Raw genomic sequence first — 24747 nt, forward strand, 5'->3', positions numbered from 1 at the left:
TTTGTTTAGCATGTACGTGTCTGACATGTAAATATCAGGATATAAAGGCTTGATCGTTAATTAACTCATTCGCTGCCATTTCCAAATTTATTCGGGAATTGAAAAGTGTGACGTGCAGCGCCATTTCGAAATTTGTTTCCGGGTTTTGGTTTGTCTTGAGGGGGATGCCGATGATGTTTTTCCCTTTCCCGAGGGAGCAATATTTGCCTTTTGTCCATGTTAGCACTTTGTTATAGCTTCAGTTGTAGTTAAAGCACTATATAAATCAATACATATGTATTGTATTTTGTACAGCCGCACCAATTTCAAGCTCAGACAACTGCAGACCCATTTAACTTTTTTTAATTAAAAAGATGGTAGTCTAAGGTTTCTAACGCGGTATTGAATGTTTATGTAGTACTAAAACCCAAAATATTCTGTGGGTCCTGGAATTTGAGTGACAATGACAAAAACCCTGGCACATTTTATACATTGTCTGGCAGTGAATGAGTTAAACACACAAATAAATATACAAATAAATAAATACATACATTCATGTAAATAAATAAATAAAACCGTTCAATCAATCAATGGCATCAGCGTGTTTGGTATAAGCAATACCATCAATTAGAGCCTGAAATAAAATAAGTCCAGTCTTGTAATGTATATGATCTTTGACCTGTTTATTTTGCCACAAATAACAAGTGTAAATGGAAAGTCGGCATTCACAGTTCAAACTGCATCAGGGGATTATATCCTGTAATTTTTATCGGGCTCTTAAAGATAAAAAAGAGAGAAAGGTCATGTGGCACTCTTGCAGTGGCTTGGAAGATCTGTGGTACATGCTTGTAGTTCAAGAGGTTTCAGTAGTGTCAGTCCAGGGTAAGAAACTCATTCCCCTTTTGAAGCACCACCATGCTGGTCGATCAAGCGAGAGTTGTTTCCTTGTCTATCAGGCCAAGTATCAAATGCAGACCAAATAAAGCAATTGAAGCAGACTATAGCTTGAATTTTATATTGACATGATGTAGAAATGGTAAATAGTTCACATGAACTTGACATTTGATCAAAGAATTTTGAAAAATGTGATTGCCCTGACTATCATTTGAATTTGACTTTATATCCAAGCACCGATGGTTAAGCTACAGTTTTGTTCCCTTCACACATCAAGTCGTTCGCATTAAGTATTCAAATCCCAAAATACATTTTACAGTGTATGAGAAAAAATGCACTTTCAAGTATTCCACTGATTGAGCCAAGGTTGTGCTTATTTGTCTGACGAGTCAAGAAAAATCAGCAAGTTCCTGATTGCAGGTTGAGTTCCCTGCGCTTTTAGCAAGGTCTGAAAAAGAAAACTGCTTGAATGATAATTATAGAGATACAGTAAAAACCTCCATCCCATTCCGCAAACTTAAAATATCACTCATTTATCACTTGGAAAAGGACAAGATTTTAAACGGAACAAAGCAATGAACATATTTTGTTGGGTCGGTCATGAGAGGACCACTTCACTTCATCAGACACATCGATAGATCACATCAATTCAGTGTTGATGTGTCGAACGACGTTTGAATAAGAACCACTGACTTGTATTATATATATTATAGGACTGGTATTATATATTTTCAAGGACGTTTGCAAGCCTTCTATGCTGTTTCATTACAAGTTGAACGATCAGTGAGAGCAAAATTCAAAGGCGGTTCAAATTCTCTTAGACACGGTGTGCTCACTTTGACAGTAATTATTTTTATTCATGAAATCACTCTCTTACTTTCAAGTTATTATTATATTAAGTCAAATGAATGTTTGAGTCGAATTTTTTTCCCAGGGCACTCTTTTTGTAAATACAGTCTGCTGAATGTCATGTCAAACCAGCAAGGTGTCAAACTGCCTGTCTGCAGGTGTCCAAATGACCTCTGCAAATTATGTGCCGTTTTGATCTGACCATTTTCTGTCAAAGGAGAACAGTGCCTTCTGCTTTAAAGTAATTATCGTGCAAGACAAGGTACCCTACTGTGCTGCAAAGAATAAAAAAATGGCATTGAAGCTTTGCTGCAATTAGTGTGAAGGGAGAAAAACAACATTTCCCTGACCTCAATCCTACCCTGTGGAACATCTTTACAAGCAAGACCCAGACGGGTAGATGGTATTATCTAATACTGGACCAGAAAACAATTACTTTGGGACCCAATTGTTGAATCGACAAATGCGATCCAAACTTAAACAATGAGAGGCTTGTTGTATCTCGTTACATTGTTTGGCTACATTTGTTACTGCACCAGTTGTGTTCATATATCCATTGCTTAAAGGTCAACCGACGGCAGACAAGATATGTCCATAATTTGTAAAATAGCTTCAAAAGACTTCTACTGAGCGTATTTTACAAAGATACCACCGCATATACAGTAAAGTCTCGTTATATCGATATTCAAGGGAGTCCGAAAAAATATCGATATAATCGGGACTATCGATATATCCGATCCTGCGCCGAACTGCATTAAACAAAAGCCGCCAAAAGAGGGCAGCCAAGCGCCATATAAGAAACGGAGCTGGCCATTAGCTCCCTTTTTTTTTTGGGTGAGAGATGTTCCCCCAATGTTGCCTCAAAATGGCACATATAATTCTTTAATGATTGTAAACATGTATGCTTTAATCTTCAGAACTACAGTGTATTTGAAACATATTCATAACTAGATGTGTAACAAGAAAGCATATTATCCGAATCTGAAGCTATTGTTTGGATTCACAAGCAATGCAAGATGTCTTGGCGTTAAGTCATTTTTATTTGCATTTGAATAAAAAGTGACATCGGCTGTCCTTTAATACACAGTATGGAATGTTAATAATTTTCAAAATCATCGCGCTTCAGCAGACAAAACAAGAAACATTGTTGCAAAAAACGATTGCATTCATATACAGTACAGTGGGCATGTACATAACACAACAGGGAAACTGCAACTCTTACTGTATTATGTATACAATTTAAAAAAGTCATCAATCTTCTTCTGCTTCCCATTTTTACCTTTTAACACAAACACTTCAATCTCGTCTGCTACACACGAGCTAGCGTCTGAAAATGAAAATGGCTCTGCTACACGGGTGCTGGGCACGTAACCAAGTCACCTGACCAAGTTGACCAATGGCGTGTCACGTGACAAAGTCACACGGCCAAGTCGACCAATAGCGCGACCGATGGCGGCTCATGTGACCAAGTCGACCAATGGCGCGACCGATGGCGGCTCACGTAACAAGACACGTGACCAAGTTGACCAATGGCGCGACAGATATATCGATATAAACAACAAAAATGGCCGGCGGGGATGAAAAGGAGCACCGTAATAACCGGATTATCGTAATAACCGGGTATCGTACTAAACGGTACTAATTATACATAAAAAGACTAGAAATGTGTAAGGGAAATGAAAATAGTATCGTAATAAGCGGTACTATCGATATAACCGATATCGATATAACGAGACTTTACTGTAGCTATATTTTACGCTTTAAGACTCGTGCTGAATATTCAGGAAGTCTTCTTTTTGAGTTGGTGACGATGCCTGACGTCACGTCACGGAAGGAACGCCCCTGACAGAGAAAGGACACACAATGCCTTTTGCGGTACTTTGTTTGGTCTGAAATCTTGATCGTCTTGATCGATGTTGCAGGCGAAATTAGAAGGAAAACATAAATAACGCGATGGTGAATCGTTGTGTGTTGCACCAAGACAACTATTTGATATTCGCTGACAAATTCCCAGGAGACAAATAAGCCCATTTCCATTTCTTTGGTGCCATCTTCTGAATTTTCTGGGTGCTACATTTCTGTCCAGATGCATCAAAATGACACAGAATAAATTCTTTAATCGATTGCAAAGATGTATGCTTTCCTCTTCAGAACTATTTGAATCATATTCAGAACTGGATGAGTTACAAGAAAGCATCTTCTCCGAATCTGAAGCCATTGTTTTGATTCTCCAGCAAGGCAAGACGTCTTGGGGTGACACCACGAACAAGGGAGCGGGACCCTCTGAAACTGGTCACCTCCGGGTTCAATTTGAAGTAGTTTTTGGACACTTTAAGTCATTTTTATTGGTGTTTTGCATTTGACTAAAAATATCATCCTGTGTGTTTTAAATATTTTAGATGCAATAAAACGTTTTTCTGATGTCAGTTAGGAAACAAAAAAGTGGTGTTGGTTGTCCTTTAAGGGAGCTACCTCTGCTTTGGATCATAGTGTATTAAAGCCTTATATATTTTGACTAAAAATATGAAGAGCTCTGTTTCATAACTCATTCTTCAACAGCAATGCATTAAACATCCACCAGCCAGCCATGTGGCTTGTGTGATGACACAGAAAATGAAATAAAAAGGATCCCTTCCTTTTTTTTAATTAAGCTCATCCACAGGCTCCTCGATGCAGACTCACTACCGCAGAAGTGCATATTGTGCCTTCCTTGTTTTTTGAAGACAAGGTGGCAAGAAATTGGCTTCCTGTTGTTTCATAATTATAGCCCACAAGTACCCAAGATAATGCGTGCAAATGGGAAGATGTGTCAAGTCGTGTTAATGTGAGGCCGAATGCTTGAAAGACAGAATGCACTGGCATTTACGCTGTTGGGCTGTCACTTGCAGTCTTGCGAGAAAGAACCCGAATTATTTCATCACAGTAGAATACAATTCCAGTCTTGCGAGAAGGAACCAGAACTATTTCATCACAGTGGAATACAATCAAAGCTGGGTGTTATGTTGTGGTGCTACTGAATAAAAGTTAGACTTTGACTCGGCGTCTTTGATCAACAGGTGGAAAAATGAAGGGATCTGCGGTTCACCTTTCTGTCTTGGGAACGAATATAAGTCTGATGGGTCCAAATCTGATGAAATGGGAGCGTGGGGAAGGTGCCAGTGTTCATGGTCATCTGCTCATTCAGAGAGATGTTGAGATGTTGTGTGAGCAAGCGCATTATCCAGCAACTACCAAACACCACATCCATATTTCCAAACTTGGACATTAATCCCCAGTGCCTGAAGTGCACCTGTATAAAGATACAAGCAGTGTGTATTTATTTTCAAGGTGAGGCCGGACACCACTCATACTGATCCAAAATACTGTGATCTCCATTCTATGAGCGTCACTCATGGTATAATGGATTACGAGCCTGACGGGTGCAGACAGCTCGAGTTCAGTTTCCACTCATAGCGACAGGGTAAGTGAGTGTGAACGGTTGTCTGTCCCTATATTTGCCCTACAATGCTAAGAGGGGAGAAAAAAACAAATGTCTACATTGTGGGATATGGCAGGACTTCCGGACTAGAAGGCAGATGTACTCAACATTCTTCTACCCTACAGCTAATTTCAAATCTTCAAGTGAAGTGTGTCAAACTAATTTTTTTGTAGCGGGCCACATTGCAGTTATGGTTTCCTCTCGAGGGCCGTTCTGAATTTGCAGAAGCCATTATAGTCTTTCACCCCCTCCACATATTACATACAGAGCGCACAAATAATTGATGAATGACTAGTTTTCAAATCAGAAGTCAAGGATAATGACTGTTAGGGTCATTATTAATGAAGCAGGAATCAAAAGTAAAAACAAATATTTTTTAATCTTTCGGACGGCACAAAATGTAACTGCCCACCCCGAGGGGCGGGCAGGGGAGAGGAACCAAGCTGGAAGAGACAGGAGGGACTTGTTGGGAGAGCTTTTGTAAAGACGGACAGACAGGATGTGATGTCAAGTAAAGTCAGAGAAAATAAAACGATGTGCAAGGAAATAGAAAATATGTGTTTGTATAGCAAATTGTTCTATCGATGACTGTTATTTTTGTTTACATATAACAATTTGAATTTTTGGTTTGGTCTTTAGCAAGCAAAATGGAACTTGATTTGCTTTCACGGGGCGAATAAAATAATGTGACAGGCAAGATCTGGCCCACGGGTCTTCACTGTGACATCTATTCTTTAAGTTGAAGGAAATATACAATTCTGAGTTGTTTTGCTGTGACAATGTCAGCGTAATTACTGGGACATCCACAAAGCGGTGCACCTGTCAGGCGAGCACTCATATTGATGAAATAGGTGCAGCCAAGCCACATTCGGAGAGGCAGGCGTAAAACAAGACACATTGCGAGCGATAACAAAATTTTTGCTTACAATTGTGCACATGTGACACGGCGGTAAAGTATTGTGCATTATTTTTTGTGATGAATTGAAATCTTTTGTTGTGAGGTGGAAGAAAATAATTCAACAGGCTGTTGATTGTTTCTAGTGCCAGGAAAAAACAAGTTTGAGAGGTAGAGGGCGTGTGACATCAAACAGTCTGGCAGGCTTTTTCAAAACAAATCAGGTCACGGAGATGTGAGCTGTCCGGATGGCCCCAACACACTCACTCCACTGCCTCTGTGAGTGAATCGACAGCATTCAAGCCATACAAAATGAGACACCATCAGAGATCCCACCCACAGCGCTTGAAATCCCAGGTTGGACCGTATGTTTAACCTACTCTATCAGTTTGAATATAGAGACCGTAGAGACCCTCGATACTCTGAAAGTAATTAATCAGTGAAAAGAAACTGAATTTAATAAGCTGAGCCGAGGCCAACAGTCTAAATCCTAATGTCCTGAAAGCTACTAATCCCCTTTCATGCTTTGTAACTGCTGGCAAGAATTTTTGACATCGCGAAGGAATGGCTTTATTTGACAATGGTATAAGCGTCAGTGAGCAATGGTTGTCATGTAAAGACAACCAAAGGAAGTGTGGATCGCTCAACTCCTCGAAATGCCGGAGTGGGCGTAAACAAAAAACAGAGAATCGCTGTGACGAGAGATCTGGATAGATGCCGATGTAGTCAGATGTTGTCTTCTGGTTTTTGTTCACAGACCGAGTAGGTGAGTGTAGAAAGTATAATGGGATGTTTGTGTCATTATGTGACTGCGGGGTGTCAATTAGTTTTAGAACGAAAACACGGCAGGAACTGGAACATGCCATGTAGAATTAGAAACAACAATTGTGTAAATCCCTGGATAATTGAAGTCATTATGTTTCAGTTAAAATAAATGAGGATTGAGAAAATGATTGTTCATCGGGAGGCAGACGATCTATAAGAACGGCATGTATAAAACATGACTTTTGGATATTGCCAAAAAGTGACGGCTGGTCTTAAAAAGTGGTCAAAGTCACCGAGCACGGTCGTGATTTGAGGACATGGCAGCAGTGGCAGCAGTGAGAGGGAACTATTTGGACAAACCGCTTTCATCCATTCATGAAAGGATCAACCCTTTTGGATTCTAACATGATGACAGCCCAGGAAATACGCAGTGTGTGGTGACTTGCTAGGTTAATGTCAAAGTTGGGCACAAGGATGACATCATTCGTGAAAGGCTGTCGTTTTTTTCGAAACGAGGGAAGATGGCTTCACAAGGAGAAAGTATACACCGGATTACTTTTGTATGTTAAAAACATTGACGAAGCTTTGCAAACACAAACAGTTTCTATTTTTGAGTTGTGATCTGTATTTACATTTGATAGATTGTACAGCATTTGTTCATAAAAATGTCTTATTTTCATACATGTGTCCATAAGAATATAGTATTGCAGTTTAGTATGTATACTGAGAACATCCCTAATATGGGCATAATAGGTAATCATGAAAATGAATAAATACATTGAGGCAGACTCAACAGATGGCGGTTGACGCAAAGTGTCAAAGAGTATGAAGGGTGCCGCACGAGCATCATCTCAACAAGGACAATAGATACGAGGAGTAGACGGATGATGATTATTATGTAGGGAATAGCGATGATGCGGCAGTTGTAGTTTGAATTTAGGACCCGCGAGATGAAAGGATGGCAGGTTGGCAGGGGAAAAAAATAAAAGGAAAAAAAACCCAACCTTTGGGAATTTCCACTCTTCACGGGTGTCATTAACTGTCAGTCGGCATATCTCCCTGCACAGGCGTGGGCACCAGATAGAGGCATGTAATTGTCTGGAAGGTCAAGATAAACCAGCAGATAGATTGTGGAAAGGTTAAGTGAGGAAAATATGGTGAGAGAATAGCTATTTTAGAAATCAAGTGGTTATAAATAAGGGAAGTGTATGCTTCCATAGCTCATGGAAAACCATTGAGGCAATACCGGCGATAGCCCAAAAGGGAGTAACGACTTCAAAATTGTTTTCATTAGGGTCGCAGGTGCACAGGAGCCTCTCAAAACTGACTGTTGAGCTGGAGGGAAAGTGCACATGAACTTTCCTGCATATTTTTTCTAAACATTCACTCTCACTTTTGCCATCAATTGACATTTGACACATTCGGTATGCAACAGAAAATCAGATGGATGGATGAAAAGTTGGATGGACGGATGGAAAGCTGGTTTGTACACTTGTAGAAAAGCGAAAGAAATGACAAGACTTCAAAGCCTGGTGATAGCATTTTGCATTTTGAAACATCAATACTTGGACTAAGTGGCCCAGACAGAGCAGCACTTATCTACTTCAAGTAAAAAAAATAACTGAGCTTGAGTGGGAAATCTGCAGTCCTCAGGAGGGAAATAGAGGTTCAAAGCACACAGAGACGTTTAAGAGGAAGGATGACAAGAATTGTGTGAAAGTTAATCAGTTGCATCCAAAGGGAGCCAAAGCCCACATTGTATGTGGTCAATATATGTCTAGAAGAGTAACCAGGGAATAATGACAATTTTCACCACAACCTTTTCACACTTTCTTTCCCAATTTGCACCAGTGGTGTCTAAATTCAGTCCTCAAGAGCCCCTCGCGAGCCTGTTTTAGATGTCCCACTCCCCCAGTATACCTGATTCAAATGATCAAATCAGCTGTCGAGGACCGGTCTTGGCCATCCCTGGGGTATACTCTGAAGCCTTCAGGCTGCCTGCCTCGTGGGCCCTTTCTCTCGAGACAAACTTGGCTCTCGAGCCCGAGGGCATCTTTATTTCTGCCGCCATCCCATTAAAAGTTTCCCTACTAAGGTTTGTCAAAGCCAGGTGTTCAAATCATAAAGGTTGGACTGCATGCCAACACTCGCATCAAAATAAGCAGCTTGATACTCTTGAACTAACACCAAACATAAATGATAAGCCCACAGGCGGCTATGTTGTCACACTTAAACTGAGATGTACATATACTTACATTGTAATGAGAACTATTGCAAAGATTAATGGGAGAAACGATGAGGGTATAAGAATACATATATGTGGGCATTTGCCGCAATTTTAGCCGCATCATGTGTCCTTCTTACCCAACAACAGGCTGCAATACCTTAAAGAACAACCAATGTCTCCGGACAAGTTGTGTCCATAATTTGTAAAATGGCTTCAAATGTCTTCTACTGAGCGTATTTTACAAACATTCCACCGCATATAGCTATATTTTACGTTTTAAGACTTGTGCTGAATATTCCGGAAGTCTTGTTTTTGAGTTGGTGACGAGTCCTCACCCTACGTCACTGAAGGAACGCCCCTCAGCGAGAAAGGACATACCTTGTATCACCTCAATGCATTTTGCAATACTTTGTTTGGTCTGAAAACTTCGTGTTGATCCGTGTCGATAGGAGCACCCAGTATGGCAGAGATCAAGTCTTCGTTGTACTAAGTTCATCCTGTCTACTTGATATCTAATATTAAGCAGATTCTTTACTTACAGACAGTGTAGGTGTTCAAATATCTGACATGTGACGAAGGCGGAAGTAGTCACCGAAACATGTCAGCTATTTGAACACCTACACTGTCTGTAAGTAAAGAATCTGCTTAATAAGAGATCAAGTCTTGTTTGTTGACTTGCAGTTCCTTGAACATGGTTACCCTGTGTGAAGGGCCATGCTGTCATCTGGCTTTGTCGGGGTGTTTTTGCTAGTGGCCAAAATATCATCACGCAGTTGTTGGCAAGTAATGACAGGGACTTGAGAGAAAGAAGATATTGAATCAAAATACCAGGGTGTGGGTGGAAAGAAGAGGGGCGGAGGAGTCTTGTGAGAGAAAGAGCTACACAATTTCAAATCCTTGTGAGATTAATCTCATCTCATCTCATTTTCCGTACCGCTTATTCCTCATTAGGGTCGCGGGGGTTGCTGGAGACTATCTCAGCTGTCTTCGGGCACGAGGCGGGGGACACCCTGAATTGGTTGCCAGCCAATCGCAGGGCACACAAAGACATACAACAGTCACTCTCACACTCACACCTAGGGACAATTTGGAGTGTTCAATCTGCCTGCCATGCATGTTTTTGGAGTATGGGAGGAAACCGGAGGACCCGGAGAAAACCCACGCGGGTCCGGGTAGAACATGCAAACTCCACACAGGGAGGCCAGACCGGGATGCGAACCGGCGACCTCTGCACTGTGAAGCCGTTGTGCTAACCACTCAACTTCCGGGCCGCCTGTGAGATTAATGTCAAACAAAAAAAAAAAACACCTGAAATGTTACAATTTAGCAACGTTCTAATTTCAGCTATTTATGTTTTCAACGTACATGACACGGTTCTCTGCCTGCTCTTGTCCTCCGCATTTATCATGTGATTTGTGGCTGCCGTGACCGTGTCTCTAATTGTGATTATTTTGCTCTAATTAAAATGACTAACACAGAGGCAACAAGTAGAAGACTACAAGTACAACTGCTGCTTCATTAAATTACAGTCAGGTTGGACAGCATTTAATTACAATATAACAGAAAGGACAACTCTGCCTATTGATGGTGGAGACTACGCATACGAATGCTTGTCCGACTGGCAATTCAAGTAGTATTTTATTTGGATCGAAATCGGCTCAAACAAAATCAGTTTCTGCATCAAGGTGATATATAAATGTATATAAATATACATATATCAAATAACCACATATACTGTACTTGGTGTCCACATCACTCACAAAAATGATGGGCTTCTTGTGATTGAAATTTCAGCATGGCCCTGAAATGCGCAACCTTTAAAGGTGAACTTGACATTCAATAGTAACCTATTGAATGTCCGACTGTTGAATGTATCAATACTTTTTGCACAAAATGCTCGATGTCGTCGACTAAAGACCTGACCCATCTCATGTCATACAAACATCGTAGGACGTCCACTCCTGACTGACTGCTATCAAGATGGTATTGCAAATTGTATATAAGGTTAAATCTATCCATTTTCCGTACCGCTTATTCCTCATAATTTTTTCAATAGCAATTAATGATGAAAATATGACTGTGACCAATTTTCCCTCTAATTTTCATGTTTCTGAGCAGACACACAAGCTCCCTGAGCACACTGAGCCACGTGTACGCTGTGGCCCGCTGCATATATGTCTTATGCGCTGAGTATGTGCAAGCAGTACGCGATTGCGCACACACACAGCTTAGAGGGAACATTGTCTGTGACTCTTCCGACCAAAATCGAAGGGTACCCTGTTTGAAACCTTGCCAGTACTAACAAGGTACTGGTGATCAATGCATGTTGAATATGACTTTTGAAATTCACATTTGAATAGAATGCAAGAAGTATTGGTCATTCAAAAATCCAATTGTGTTTTTTTATCGACTTTTTATGAAAGGACTAGAAGTCTTCTTCTTTTCCTTTCGGCTTTTCCCTTCAAGGGGTCACCAAAGCGAATCAGTAACCTCCATCTTCAGAGGTATGATACGCATGTTTGTTTTGGCCCAGCTTTTACGTCGGATGCCCTTCCTGACACAACCCTCTGTGGCTTGGGACCGGCACAAGAAGACTTATGTCCCTTTGTGGCTACAGAACAAGCAACACGCTCAGTAAAAGGCTCCCAAACACAAAATGGTCATGAGAACAGCAATAATCAAAAAAGCAAAACTATACTCACCATTTGATGACAATGAAGTACTAAATTGAAGTATTGAAACAATTGAACATGTGAGTACGCACATGTTTGAGACAAGCTGCCATTAAGTTCACTTGTAATTGTTGGAGTGTATTTAAATAACAATAATACATTTCATTTAGAAGTGCCTTTCAAAACTCTCACTGACGCTTTTTACAGTCATAGACATGCTTGATTTGCTTTCGCCACATTTGGCCCCCAGGTCTTAACTTTGACACCTTTGCACTAGTTCATTGAATACACAAGTAAGAAAAGATGTTCAATGCTAACAAAACTTGCATGTTCTCAGAAAATAATCGCACAGTTGGAATTTTCTTGCATCTGTAGCGTTTGACAACCTATAGGTTGAACGTTCAACAAATCGTCTCAATTTGATTTAAATTGGTAATGTATTTGCAGTACATCACACGTGCAAATTATTCTTCTTTTTTTAATTACTGTATTTTACAGACTACAAGGCACATTGCATTTTAAGGCGCACAATCATTTTCGGCCCGATCCTTAAAAGACTAACATGCTTAACTTTTGTGCATTGTGACATGCATGGACAAAAAAGTTAAATCACAAGTGACAACCTCATGTCATTTAAGCAGTCTTGCTGAACAGCACAAAAATGCTCAAAACCAGTCACAGGAAATGCAAATTACAGTGGAAAAATGGTTGAAATGATCAAAAACAGACGTTCAAAAGTACAAAGATAAAATCAGTAACCCTGGTACGAAACATGCTACCGTGACACGACTTGTCCACTTCAACCGGTCCATTAATTTCATTGTAGTTATCAACTAATATTCTTGGTTTGTAACATTGATGACGAATGACGTCCAACAATGGCTCGTGTTATTTAAAGCACTCACTCACCCCCGAAATATTTTGAAAGGTTGAAAGTGTCGGACCTCTCTACCCTTGTATATATATTTTTTCGAATTTATGTAATTTCTTGAAGAACCAAAGGCCGTACAGGTAAACCAGCAGTGTACTTGCGCTGTGCCTTTCGCAAGTGAATTATGGAAACATGATTATAAAAAGTGTTTCTCTGGCATGAATAACCGCTAATCAAATATTGTCCTTTAATTCCCGTTAAAAGCAGTGCTGTCCACAGCACCTGGAGAGTAATGGATGAAAAAAACTGCAGAGCACAACAGCTTGAGGAGGCTCGGAGGAAATTGATGTCCTTGTCTTGGAAGATTCAGCGTTGGAAGGTGCAAATGTGAACTGCATAGAAATACACTCTTAAGTGTCCCTTTTTCTTCCTTTATGGAAAGAAAAAGGGCCCTGAAATAAATGCCTGCAATTGAAACCCACACAATTTACACAAATTGGAGGGAGAATTATGTAAAAAAATGCTGCATGTTTTTGTTTGTTCCTTTGTTTGTAAAACATATTAAATTTAAAAAAGCTACAATAACAGCATATTATGTCCAAATTGCATGCTTCATTAACTAAATAGAATTGGTTAAGATGTGATACGTCTGTGTAAGCTCTCAGTCGTACAGGAGTGGTCCATCGATGAGAAGGTTTCTTCAGCCGTCATCTGTACAAATGTGAAGGTTTCGGACGTTTCGCCTCCTATCCAAGAGGCTTCGTCAGCGAACTAAAGTCTGACTGGTCGTATCGGCCCCATTTATATATCCCTAATGTCCAGACATGGTGGCGCCGGACACAGCTATGATAGGTCCCTACTCTCAGGTTGGGGGGGGGGGGGCAGAGGACCCCTCCCTGTGGCCTCACTGATTGTCCCTACATTCCTGACTAACGACTGGCCTATTAAGATGTGATAATTTGACGTGATTGTGAATGCTAATGATTTTTGTTTTGTGTTGGTGCATTTCTGGTAACTGGGGTCCAGTCCGGGATTTATTTAGTCATACTTGGCAAACTCAGTCATGGGGCTCTCCACATCTGTGTACTGCAATTATTTTCAACAGAAATACAATACATATTGATTTATATAGCGCTTTAACAACAGCTGAAGTTGAAGCAAAGCGCTTAACATGGGCAGCTATCATACACATGGACAAAAAGATAGTAGAAAGCACCAGGAAGTAAAACCAAGATCAAGTCGGAATCATGCTGAGTCGAATGCCAAAGAGTACGAGTGAGTTTTGAGACGGGTTTTCAAGATGGGCTTGCCAAATGTTCAGTGGTAGGTTATTCCAGAGTTTTTGGGTGTCTGTTGGTTATTTCTTCAAGTTGATAGACTACAATTGTGGGTCAGGAATATTTGTACCACTATGGGGTTCATGAGACAAAAAAAAACAATGCTGGTGATGCTATAAACTTTGTGCATTAAAATGCACAAGGCTCAGTTTAGTATGTAGTAAATCCATTTTCTGACCCGCTTATCCTCAGAAGATATTGTAGTTACAATGTAATAATGTAAGTGTTTTAAGGAAATGTGGCCTAATGAGCAAACGATGTAATTATTTTGTGATAAACCACTTGAGGAATCATTTATTTGTCAAAGTGTGTTTTGTGTGTGCGCCTGTGTTGCTGCCAAACTGTACACATGTCTATCGACCGTGCTGTTATCAGATTTCTTGAATAATTTATTTGGTCAGCCCAGCGGGCAAGTAGTGTGCATAATTGCATAACAGCACTTCTCTCTGTCATTGCGGCCAATAAATGAGAAAAATGTTTGGTCTCCCCCTTAAGGCTCTTTTACCTTGCTACACTGTACGCAATCCTTATTAAAAGAGGAGATTTATTATAAACGCTCACTCAAAAGGATGCTACCTCTGGGTAGAAATGGCCCCATGCTCTTGACAGTCAAGTGGACTGTTTCATAGTCCAGCACAATCCTTTTTAAAACAGTGGTCGACGATCAAAAATACAAACGGCAAATACATCCAGAATGTCAAATTTTTTTTTAATATGATTTCATATGTGGTTTACCTACATCACATCTACCATATTTTCCCGACAATAAGCAGCATTTTTTTTAGAAACATTTACATGGTAATATGATCAATTAATGGACTTTTACAGGCTTATGAGATTCAAGCCGCCAACATTTTCACTCCCGATGGAACGGCGACAGCTCAGTGATGATAGCAGACTCATCGAAATGCAAGTGAGGGACAGTCTGATTGGAGTTAAACATTATAGTGGCACTAGCCGATTGACATAAAGGGTATCCATTTTTTCATTACTTTCGTTCAAAACAGATATGAGCATTCTTAGCTACGTAAGTGAATGCAGAGAGGCAAAATGATGTAACGGCGAAGACACAATGGAACCCTTTTTAGCCTCAATAAGCCACTGCAAGAGTTGATGCAGCTCAGTTGAGAGATTTACCATTTCCTGCGGCTGCCGCTGCAGACTTCTGAGTATTGGCTTTAGTAGTATCAGTCATATCTGTATTCGACTTTGCCACCTCCAGATCTCAATTTCAATTATACTCACTGCATGTGGTATTGCCTTCAGGCATATATAGAATGTGTGTACTGCATGAAACAACATGCCTCTCTTGACACAACCTCGGTAACTGGAACTGAGATTTTCTTTTACCTTTCCTGTTTTTGAATGAGGGCTTGCTCACTTGATGCAACTGCGATATCAGGGGTGTGTCAGGGGGGAGAATGGCAAAAGTCAAAAAAGGGGAAAAGAAAGGTTTTCAACAATAGTGACCCAACCAGCATTTCATGCAATATGAAACCAATACAGGACATTCTGTTTTCAGGACCGCTGCTTGTTGTTTTATCTTTGCGACCTTTTCTTCCACTAAGAATCTCTACATCGGCCTCACGAGGCTTTCCTGTCTATTTCATTTCAAAGTCTCCACACCCCAAAAACCTCCACACCCTTGGAAATGTGTGTAAACATAGCACAGGGACTACATTCGGAATGTAGAAAAATTGAGCAAATTGAATACTGCCTCCCAAAAACGCTTGAGCATGTGCTCTCAAAGGGTGCAGAGAAAAGGGGAGCAAAGCAGAAAGAAAGGTATTTGCCTGCCTTTTGTGTGACGAGTGCGCACTCGATGCTGCAGGGTGCTTTGGAACTGCTTCTGAAGAAATAATATCAAAATAAAGCTACTCGTTTGTTTACCTTGCTTCGGGTTTTAAGTCTGGCGGTGAATGTGTTTATTGGGCACGCTGGACGCTTTCACTCAAGGTGGACTATGGCAGAATAAAGTGCATCCCGATGAAGCATATACTTTTGTCAATTATATATGGCCGCGGATACCAATGGCGGGCCGTGGAAATCCTCGCTAAGCCTTCAGTAGTGCTACGTCTGAATCGATCCAGACTGTAAAAAGTGTTGTGTGACCTACTACAAGTCCACTAGAGGGTACCGTTAGCCAGGAAATAACTGACCGAATTTTCTTAATGATGTCCATTTTAATTGAAAAGTCAGTCTTGAAAATTGCTTTAAAGGTAAATCTCAAACCAAATCAATTTCTTCTCCTCCTTCAGCCATTGCAGAAACACAAAACTGCTATTAAATCAACACATGTATGCAGCTCACTACTGATATTGTGTGCTAATTCTGTCCCGTATGCTATTGTCACTAGAGGCGTGTGATTAGAGCAGTTTTCGCAAACTATGATTGGCTCGTGACGGGCCACATTGTAGTGCCGGTTTCCTCCCGAGGGCCGTTATGAATTTGGGGAAGCCATTGGAATGTTTCACCCCCTCCACATATGACATATAGAACACACAACAAATGAATGAATACTTATTTTTCATATCTGAAATCAAGAATAATGACTGAGATTGTGGTGTACATGGTACAATTAAGAAATTTTGGTTCGAAATTTAGAAAGTGTCATGAAGATTTGCTTTCGCGGGCCGAATAAAATGATGTGGCGGGCCAGATTTGGCACCTGTGGGTTAGAGAAACAGTTTGATCGATACATTTGATGCGATAGGGCCCGCAGAACTGATTGTGAAGGTATATTTCCAGGTATATTTCTGAGCCTGGTAACAAATGATGGCTGAAATGTGATTGGTTAAATGCTTAAATAAGAAAACACACATCTGGAAGCAGCGGAACAGAGGAAAAGTAATGAAAGGAAGCTGAAAGACAATTTTGAATTATTTAACAATAATTCATGGACAGAATATAATTAATATCAGTCCGTGATTCAGATATTTTTAGGCCAGTAGAGAAGGCTTTGAAGGCCTTGATGGTCTGTCACTGGTGGATACGCAGAAGACCTCGACTGCGTCCAGATATGAACAGATTGCAGTTTACCATTTGAAGACTCCCCATATATTAGATGATTACATGGAATGATGGAAAGGGCTATCTGTTTAGCGGATAGGTTTATTCTTAAAGTGCCGATCATAGATCCACATGGGTCTACAATATACAGGCGTACGTCAGTGAGTGGGGTCACTCAATATATTGTAGTCTGAAGCTTTGCACATCACGAATATTGGCATCACAAGGCACATACAGTATATGTATCTTATTAAGGATACTCCTGCTTCATTCCTCATTTTCTCATAAGTGTGTGGATTTACATCTCTAAGCTGTCCCTCGAGTCCTCTGGATCGGTAGGAGCGCTGAAGAATGCCGCCAGGGAATATGATAGGTTCTCTGACCCATTTTGTTAGTGTGACAACAAGCCTCTCAAAAAGTCGAAGCAGAGAAAGATTGTGAATAAATGGGCAAGTTGAAGCTAACAAATACAGACAGCTTGGCCCTCGATGTTTCCCTGAGGACTTAATCATGAAAAATGTTTTCCCAACAAATGTCAGTGGGGGTGAAAATAGCTGGTTCTCAAACATTCCCTTGCTGCCCCTTTGCATAACTCAAGTGTTGTATACAGTGAAATGAAGGGATTTATTTCTCATCAATGGCACAAACAGAATGGAATGACATTTGAAGTTTTATTTGCAGATTTTTTTTATATTATTACTTTCCAACAAATATATTGTACGTCTAGTCTTTTCCTGCAAATGTTTCGCACAATTTTGGGAACATTTTTCGTGAAGGTTGACTCCAAAATGTGGATGGTCGGAAGCGTAATCAAAGAATGATTCCACTATTGAAATTGCGGGATGTCCACTATTGAAATTGCGGGATGTGCATGACGACATATCCAAACGAAGGAAAAAAAGTCATTTTGTATTCGGATGAAGTGTCGACAGTCTCAGATAATGAAGCTGATGAATGAGTCACACAGATTTCAATGGGAAATGCAAAATGTTCCACCTGATTAACATTCTACACTGCTACAAACTGAGACAACCCTAAACGAATCAATGGTGTATTGGCAAGTCATGCAAATAATTTTCTGTCAAATCTTAAATAAAATAATTTGATCCACTCATGTGAGTGCTTTATTAAAACAAAATAACAGTCATTTATATTTGTTTTGTGAAGACGTGTTTGATGGACATGTCAAATGAGGATACATTATTACAGTTCTGTACATTAAAAGCAGCAAAAGTGATAATTTTTTTTGTTTCCCATTGTTGACAGTTAGAACATTTACATCACGTTTTGTACTTTTTATTTTTAATAAGTATACAGAGCATACACAGGAGCATTGTAATGCAATACCTTGCTTACATCCCACACAGAGCTAAATTATTTCAAATAGGAAGTCCACCATTTATAGCTCAAATTATTGAGCTGCACTGTTAAGGTGAGGTCACCTTCAACAGTGATAAGGTGCCACGTTCGGGTTAATGCATTTGAAATAAATATCCTAATAATATACCAGTCTCAATGTTATCATTTGCCACGGGCATTTTTCATTCCACATTTCTGTCACGGGTAGTTTATTCAATTTAGTACAAAGGTTGAAGTTTGAATGTGTTTGGAAGCACGTTTCTTGAAATTGATTTTACACAAGTAACGGCGGACAATGCGTGCAGGGTTGCAAAGCAATAGTTGATGATTAATAGCAGATAAAAAGCTTTGTAGTTCGATTTGATGCCGGAAGAAGTGGGGTTGTGTGGAATTTATGGAGATGTGCTATGTTAATGGTTACTGAATATTGATTCAGGTACTAGTGCTATGTTATGTATTTATTTTTTTTAACCTTTTTAAACCTTCACATTCATGAATTTGAATCTGTCATTATATGTATTAAATATTCAGAAAAAAATGGCATGTGTTGTTGTTGTTTTTTTTTTTTTTGATTGTCAGCCAATCGCAGGGCAGACACAAACTCACACTTCGAGTAGTTTGGAGTGATCAATTAATTTACTGCCAGACGATGTGCAAAAATGTATCCACTCCAGTGCCAGAGTTTTTTGTCATTTTCACTCAAATTGCCGTTTTAGGACTACCTAAACATTCCGTGCAGCGTAAGAAACCGACCACTCTCTTCTTTCATCAGACAAACAATTAATTTCTAAGTTCTATGTGTCTGGAGTTATCTAACCTTGAAATGGGGGAGGCTATACAAAAGGCAAATGCTTCCCCCTTGTGGGAGGGAAAAAAACATTGGACTATGTCTCTTTGTGACAGCTTTATTTCCTGTATATGACGCTGTCTATGTTAAGCGTGTTGTTACAGCTTCAGCTGTTGTTAAAGCGCTATAGAAATCAATATGTATTGTAGGTATTGTATTGTATTGTGTGGTCCATGTCCTGAAAGCAGCCACCACGCATTTCAAACTGTCGGTTTCCAGTTGCTGACATGAGCGCAACAAAGTTAGATGCTAATGCTAGTTCTCTGAGGTTAGCAACATTTGCTCCCAAAGAACAAATTGGAGCCCGACCACCAGGTTCTACTGGTTATTATTATTATTATCACTGGTCTTGTCTAATCACCAAGCATGGAACAATGTATGAATTGGTTGATGCTTCACTTCCTCATTGAAAATTTCCACTGCATCTCATGCCTGTGAATGAGTCACAGTGACAGTTAATCAAAACTGAGCAGCGAGCATAACCACCGTGCCCATTTTCATTTTGGGAAGAAATGTCAATTTCACATTTGCTGTTCCAAATACACAAAGGCGATGTATTAAATTTGAGGTTGGCAGAACCTCTTGGGGAATGTGCGGCATTGATGGAGTCCTGGTTTTGTCTCTGTGGCATATAGCGCATGCCAGACAGTGACATTATGCCAGGCAGGCAAACTGGACTCAGGGGGCGGTCATGTTAATTACCATCTCCTGGAGCACAAGTGGCAGCAATTTGCGCTGGCGTTTGTTTGATTGTGTTTATTTGTCTTTGCATGATGAGCATATTCAGCGTTTGCACAAGCATACACATACATCACCATTCGACGCTCACTGTGTGTTTGACATGAGAAGAGAATTAAATATTTCCCGTTGGCGAATTATCCGTTAATAATGAAAGTGACATCAACACAAACCCCCCGTGTTTTTGTGCATTTGGGCGGACGAGACTTTAAAGAGCACAAAGGGAACATCAGCCGGAAGATGTTGAACGATAGTAACAAACGAAGACTCATCTGAATTGATATTGGTAGTGCATGAAACCACTGTGTTAACAAGCTATGCTGTTTGGGTTGTCATGGCAAATGAGCCACAAAAATGGTCTTTGGAAACAAGGCGCCGGCAGGAAAGAAAACTTAAAACAAAAAAATAGAGATGACAATAAGAGATGTTGACATTGCTCGATGATGACACTTAGCCTGATCAAGGTCTGGAGCACTGGAGGGGAAAAACAGCCTGCTTGTCCAATTCTTAGCAAAAAGATAATGAACCACTGTTGAATCACATTACCTCAATAATTGTAACTTCTTCCTGACTTGAACTTCATGTTTTCATAATTACCGGATGAAATTTCTGGAGAAAATATGCATCTGATATTTCAAAAGTGCCTAAAGCAAGCCATTTTCAGGCAAAAAGGGGCGATTAATTTTAAAAACTAGACCTTTAAAAAAAAAGTGAAACTGCACCGCAACTGCTCCCAGTCAAGAAATAGTCACATGTTTAAGTATAGCTTGAGTTAATGTTCTAACAGACTTTTTATTTGCACAATGGGATCATGAGGAGGATTTTAAATTATTAATGTACTCCCCTCTAACCTCAAAACAACTCTGCTATGGGAGCAGAAAATGAGTTGCTGGAAACATTCACTTTGTGGTTCAGGTGTGGAGGACGAAAATGAGTGGTCATTATATTTATTAATTTAAGTTTTTATGTATGTATTTATGCGTGTATTTATGTGCGTAATATGAGTGTATTTATGTGTGTATGTATGTTTGTATTATGTGTGTATTTATGTGCATATTTATGTATATATTTATGTACGTATTTACTTATTTACGCATTTACATATTTATGCATTTACACATTTATCTGTTTGTTTGTTTATTTATTAGTTGTATTGTTCCGTGCGGTCATCTATGCACCCAGACGTTGTATGTTCGATTCTCGGCCATTGCAACCATGTCCTTGAGCAAGGCACTGAACAGAAGAATTCAAAAGCAAAAAACAAACAAACGAAACAAAAAAAAAAAAATAGGAAGTGGACAGATCCTGAGAGAAAAAAAAGATGAGCGGACAGACTGCTTTTCAGATGTGGAGGAGCATTTTTTTTAGCGCAGATGAAAATCAGAAGTTACTTTGGAGCAAAAGTGACCAAACAAAATCACTCCATGCAGCACCAAAAAATCCTGAAGACCTTCTATGACTGTGATGCCTTTAGCCATTCATTATGGCATCATCTGCTGGTCAGCCAGCATCTCAGCCGGGGGACAGAGAGAGACTGGGCCAACTGGTCATGAAGGTCAGCTCTGTCCCGGGCTGCTCATTCGACACTCTGCAGGAGGTGGGCAACAGGAGGATGCTAGCAAAGCTGACAGCTATGACGGACAGACCCTCCCACATCCTCCAGCTCACCCTGACAGCACTTGGCAGCTCCTTCAACCAGAGACTGCTCCACCCGCGCGTCAAGAAGGAGAGACCGCCCCTCGTTCCTGCCAATTGTTGTCATTCTATTAAATAGACAAGACTTGAAAACCTGGACTCACTCCCCCCCACCCTTTTAAATACCACCAACCACTATTTTTCATCCTATATACAGTTGCATATCTGCTTATATCTTACATTTTATATTGCATTCTGTACTGTGTACAGTTCATTTTTCAATTTATTTTATGCATGCAAATAGGTTGTTTTTCGTCTTTCTTGCCCCCAAATATTGCAGCAAATTTCTCCATTGTGAGACAAATAAATGTTTTCTTATCTTATCTTTGTACTTTGCAGCTGTTTACTCATGCTGAGTAAATATTGTGTGTAGGAAATAGCCTTGAGGGCGTATCCATTCAATTGGTAATAGTCCCACACATCACTTTATCCTGCACTAAAATAATTAGGGTAGAGCCACATTATTTGTTAGTTATCCAAACTAGTAAATCAATTGAAGCAGGTAAATGAAAAAAGCAGAAGGTGTGCAAAAAGCAAACAACCAAGCTATTGTCAAAAAAATGGGTATGTGTCTAAAAAGTGCTACCATAGATGCGGACATACCTATTCTAAAGGAGAGCGGGCCACCAGAGGTGCTCATCACCCACATGGCTAAGAAGAGCAGAAGTGCCCAGGTTGTGAGCATCTTCTATGGCTCCTCATGGGTCCTGCCCCGGGGGTGTCCCTGTCACAGCCACCTGAAACACACAAGTCACAGCAAAGTGAGAAAGAAGTAACTATGTCGTGAGCTGCCTGACGGTGTTTCAATTAAATTGGCAATTCAAAATGGTCGTTGCAAAGGTGAATCATATGGAGGAAGCAGCTGGTCAAATGGGAAACTGATAAGGCACATTTGGAATGCAAGGACATTGAGTCCCTTGTTATCAGGCTCACTTAAGTCAGCAACAGTAAACAGGGTCTTATTTACACACGCTATTATGGTGAGGGGGCGGCTTTTGATCTGTGAAGCAATGCTCGTCAATCAAAAAAGCATGCAAATAAATACCAATTTGCTTGGTTGTAATATTACAGCATAACCATGAACAGCTCATGCGTGCTTGAAAGCTTATGAAGGCGATGATGACCTTCGTTGTAATTTCAGTATGAGGGGGTGTTGGATAATAAACACCCGGTGTTTTAATGTTTGACATGCTTAGAAATGATTGCCTGTACTTTGACTGAAGAAAAGTGCAAGTCGTATTCTTAGTCTAGTGCTATTATATGGTTCCCAAAATGCTACTGGACATTTTGACTTGACTTTGGACAATACCAGAAAAGAAAGAACAAAATAAGAATACAATTGAAAACAAATATGTGATTTATTTTGGACATTTGAAATTACTTTCCCACACATACAAATAAACCACGTCTTTAATAATGTGCTCAATTCAGAGTAATACACAGGGACTCGATCGGGCATATTACAAAACTGATTTTCATTTCATTTGCTGTCGACCTAATATTGATCATGCAGTATCTAATGAACTATTGCAGTGCGTTGTAAATTACAAGACATACAGTACACTCACCAAGAATGAATCAAAGCAGTAATTGCCTCTATCAATACTCCATATGTGCACCATATATTCGAGTCCGCCTCTTGTGGAAGAAAGCATTTCAGTAAACGTGGTTCAAAAAGTACCAACATTCCATTTAGTGATCCAACCAGTGAAAACGCAAAGCTTGAAAGGGAAATGCAAATCTAATTAAAAAATATATAATTTAGGATTTAACTAGATGAGAAGGTTTCTTCAGCCGTCATCTGTACAAAAGTAGATAGCTAATATATAGCCACCTAGCTAGCTAGATAGCTAATATATAGCTAACTAGATAGCCATATAGCCAGACGATTTAACTAGATGGCTATCTGGCTCGCTATCTAACTATATGGCTGGCTATCTAGCTATCTAGCTATTTGCTATCTATTTTCTATCTGTTGGCTGGCTATATGGCTATCTAGTTAGCTATATATTAGCTATCTAGCTAGCTAGGTGGCTATATATTAGCTATCTATTAGCTAGCTTCTATCTATTTAAATTATTCCGGGTTGAGTGAGCACTGGCACGTGTGGCTGCCGCTGCTCAACCACAGAAAAACTTATACTCTGACCGTAAAGTGACCTTGAGAGTTTTGAAAGGCGCTTATTAAAAAAAATGTATTATTATTATAATAAAAATCTACCTGCCATGAAAAAGAAATTGCCATTTAATATAATGGATGTCAAATCATCACAAAAAATAATGTACATTGGTAACCACATGTAAAAATAAGTTGGTCAAATCAGTAAAACCCTCCCTCACTTTTCTAAGCACAGACCAAGAAACCGTTTTTTTGCTACTTTTAGTGCTCACGGTCTATAACAAAGCAAGTAATTTCAAAGGAGGTGAGTCAACGTGTTTATTGTGCCACCATCTTAGTCTACCTGCGGTCGTGACGTCACCGCTGCTTTACGACCTGTCGCAACATTCTGTAGCAGTGTGACATATGCTACATTTACCCCCCCTCCCTGAAGGAACCAAAAACACTGTAACAAGGGAAGCCGGGTAGACTGCCGGTTTCCCTGCTTAGCCGTGTGGGTTATTCTGCCACGCGATAGGCTAAGCACTGGCTAGGGACATTCAAAATCGGTGATAATTGTCCAAATACCGAGGGCAAAGGCGAACGCGAGCTGGCCGAGGCTCTGGCCCCACGGGCACGGCTGGTTCACGACGCTCTTCGAGGCGTCAGTAGTTTTTGCCTGAGAAGTCGTTCGAGGGGGTCGGTGCCGCCACTCTCCTTAGGCGGCTGGCATGCCAACGGGACCCGTCAGCCAGACAGAAGGTGGTCGGTCCGAGTTGGGCGGTAATCTGGACTGGTGCTGTCCAGAATGAGTCCAAATTGTGAGAGCAGCACGGCCGGCGAATGCGGACCCAGTCCGACACAGTAAGTGTGCGTTGCTTCGTCCGGCGCTTCTCGTTGGGCCCTCTGCTGGCTGAGGAAGAGTAGGGCAGGCCGTCTGCTTGGTTGGAGCTTTCTCCACCCCCGTTGGCCTGGGGGTGAATTGTGGCACCCGCATTGTCAGAGATGGAAAAGCCGAGTGCACAAAACAAGTCC

At 40.4% G+C, this 24747-nt stretch overlaps 1 protein-coding gene across 4 annotated transcripts in view; it reads right to left on the reverse strand.

The window, feature by feature from the left end:
- Positions 1–24747, reverse strand: part of grik4 (glutamate receptor, ionotropic, kainate 4) — a 246096-nt gene that overhangs the window by 125704 nt on the left and 95645 nt on the right. For all 4 annotated transcript variants that reach the window (XM_089013796.1, XM_089013795.1, XM_089013794.1 and 1 more), the window contains exon 3: positions 22219–22352. In XM_089013796.1, coding sequence (XP_088869922.1) covers positions 22219–22300 — 82 coding nt within the window. In that variant the 5' untranslated portion in view covers positions 22301–22352. The remainder of the gene's footprint in view (positions 1–22218; positions 22353–24747) is intronic.

This window comes from Hippocampus bargibanti, linkage group LG14 (genome assembly GCF_051943395.1).
Source record: "Hippocampus bargibanti isolate YZ-2025 linkage group LG14, ASM5194339v1, whole genome shotgun sequence".
In the NCBI taxonomy this organism is placed as follows: Eukaryota; Metazoa; Chordata; class Actinopteri; order Syngnathiformes; family Syngnathidae; genus Hippocampus; species Hippocampus bargibanti.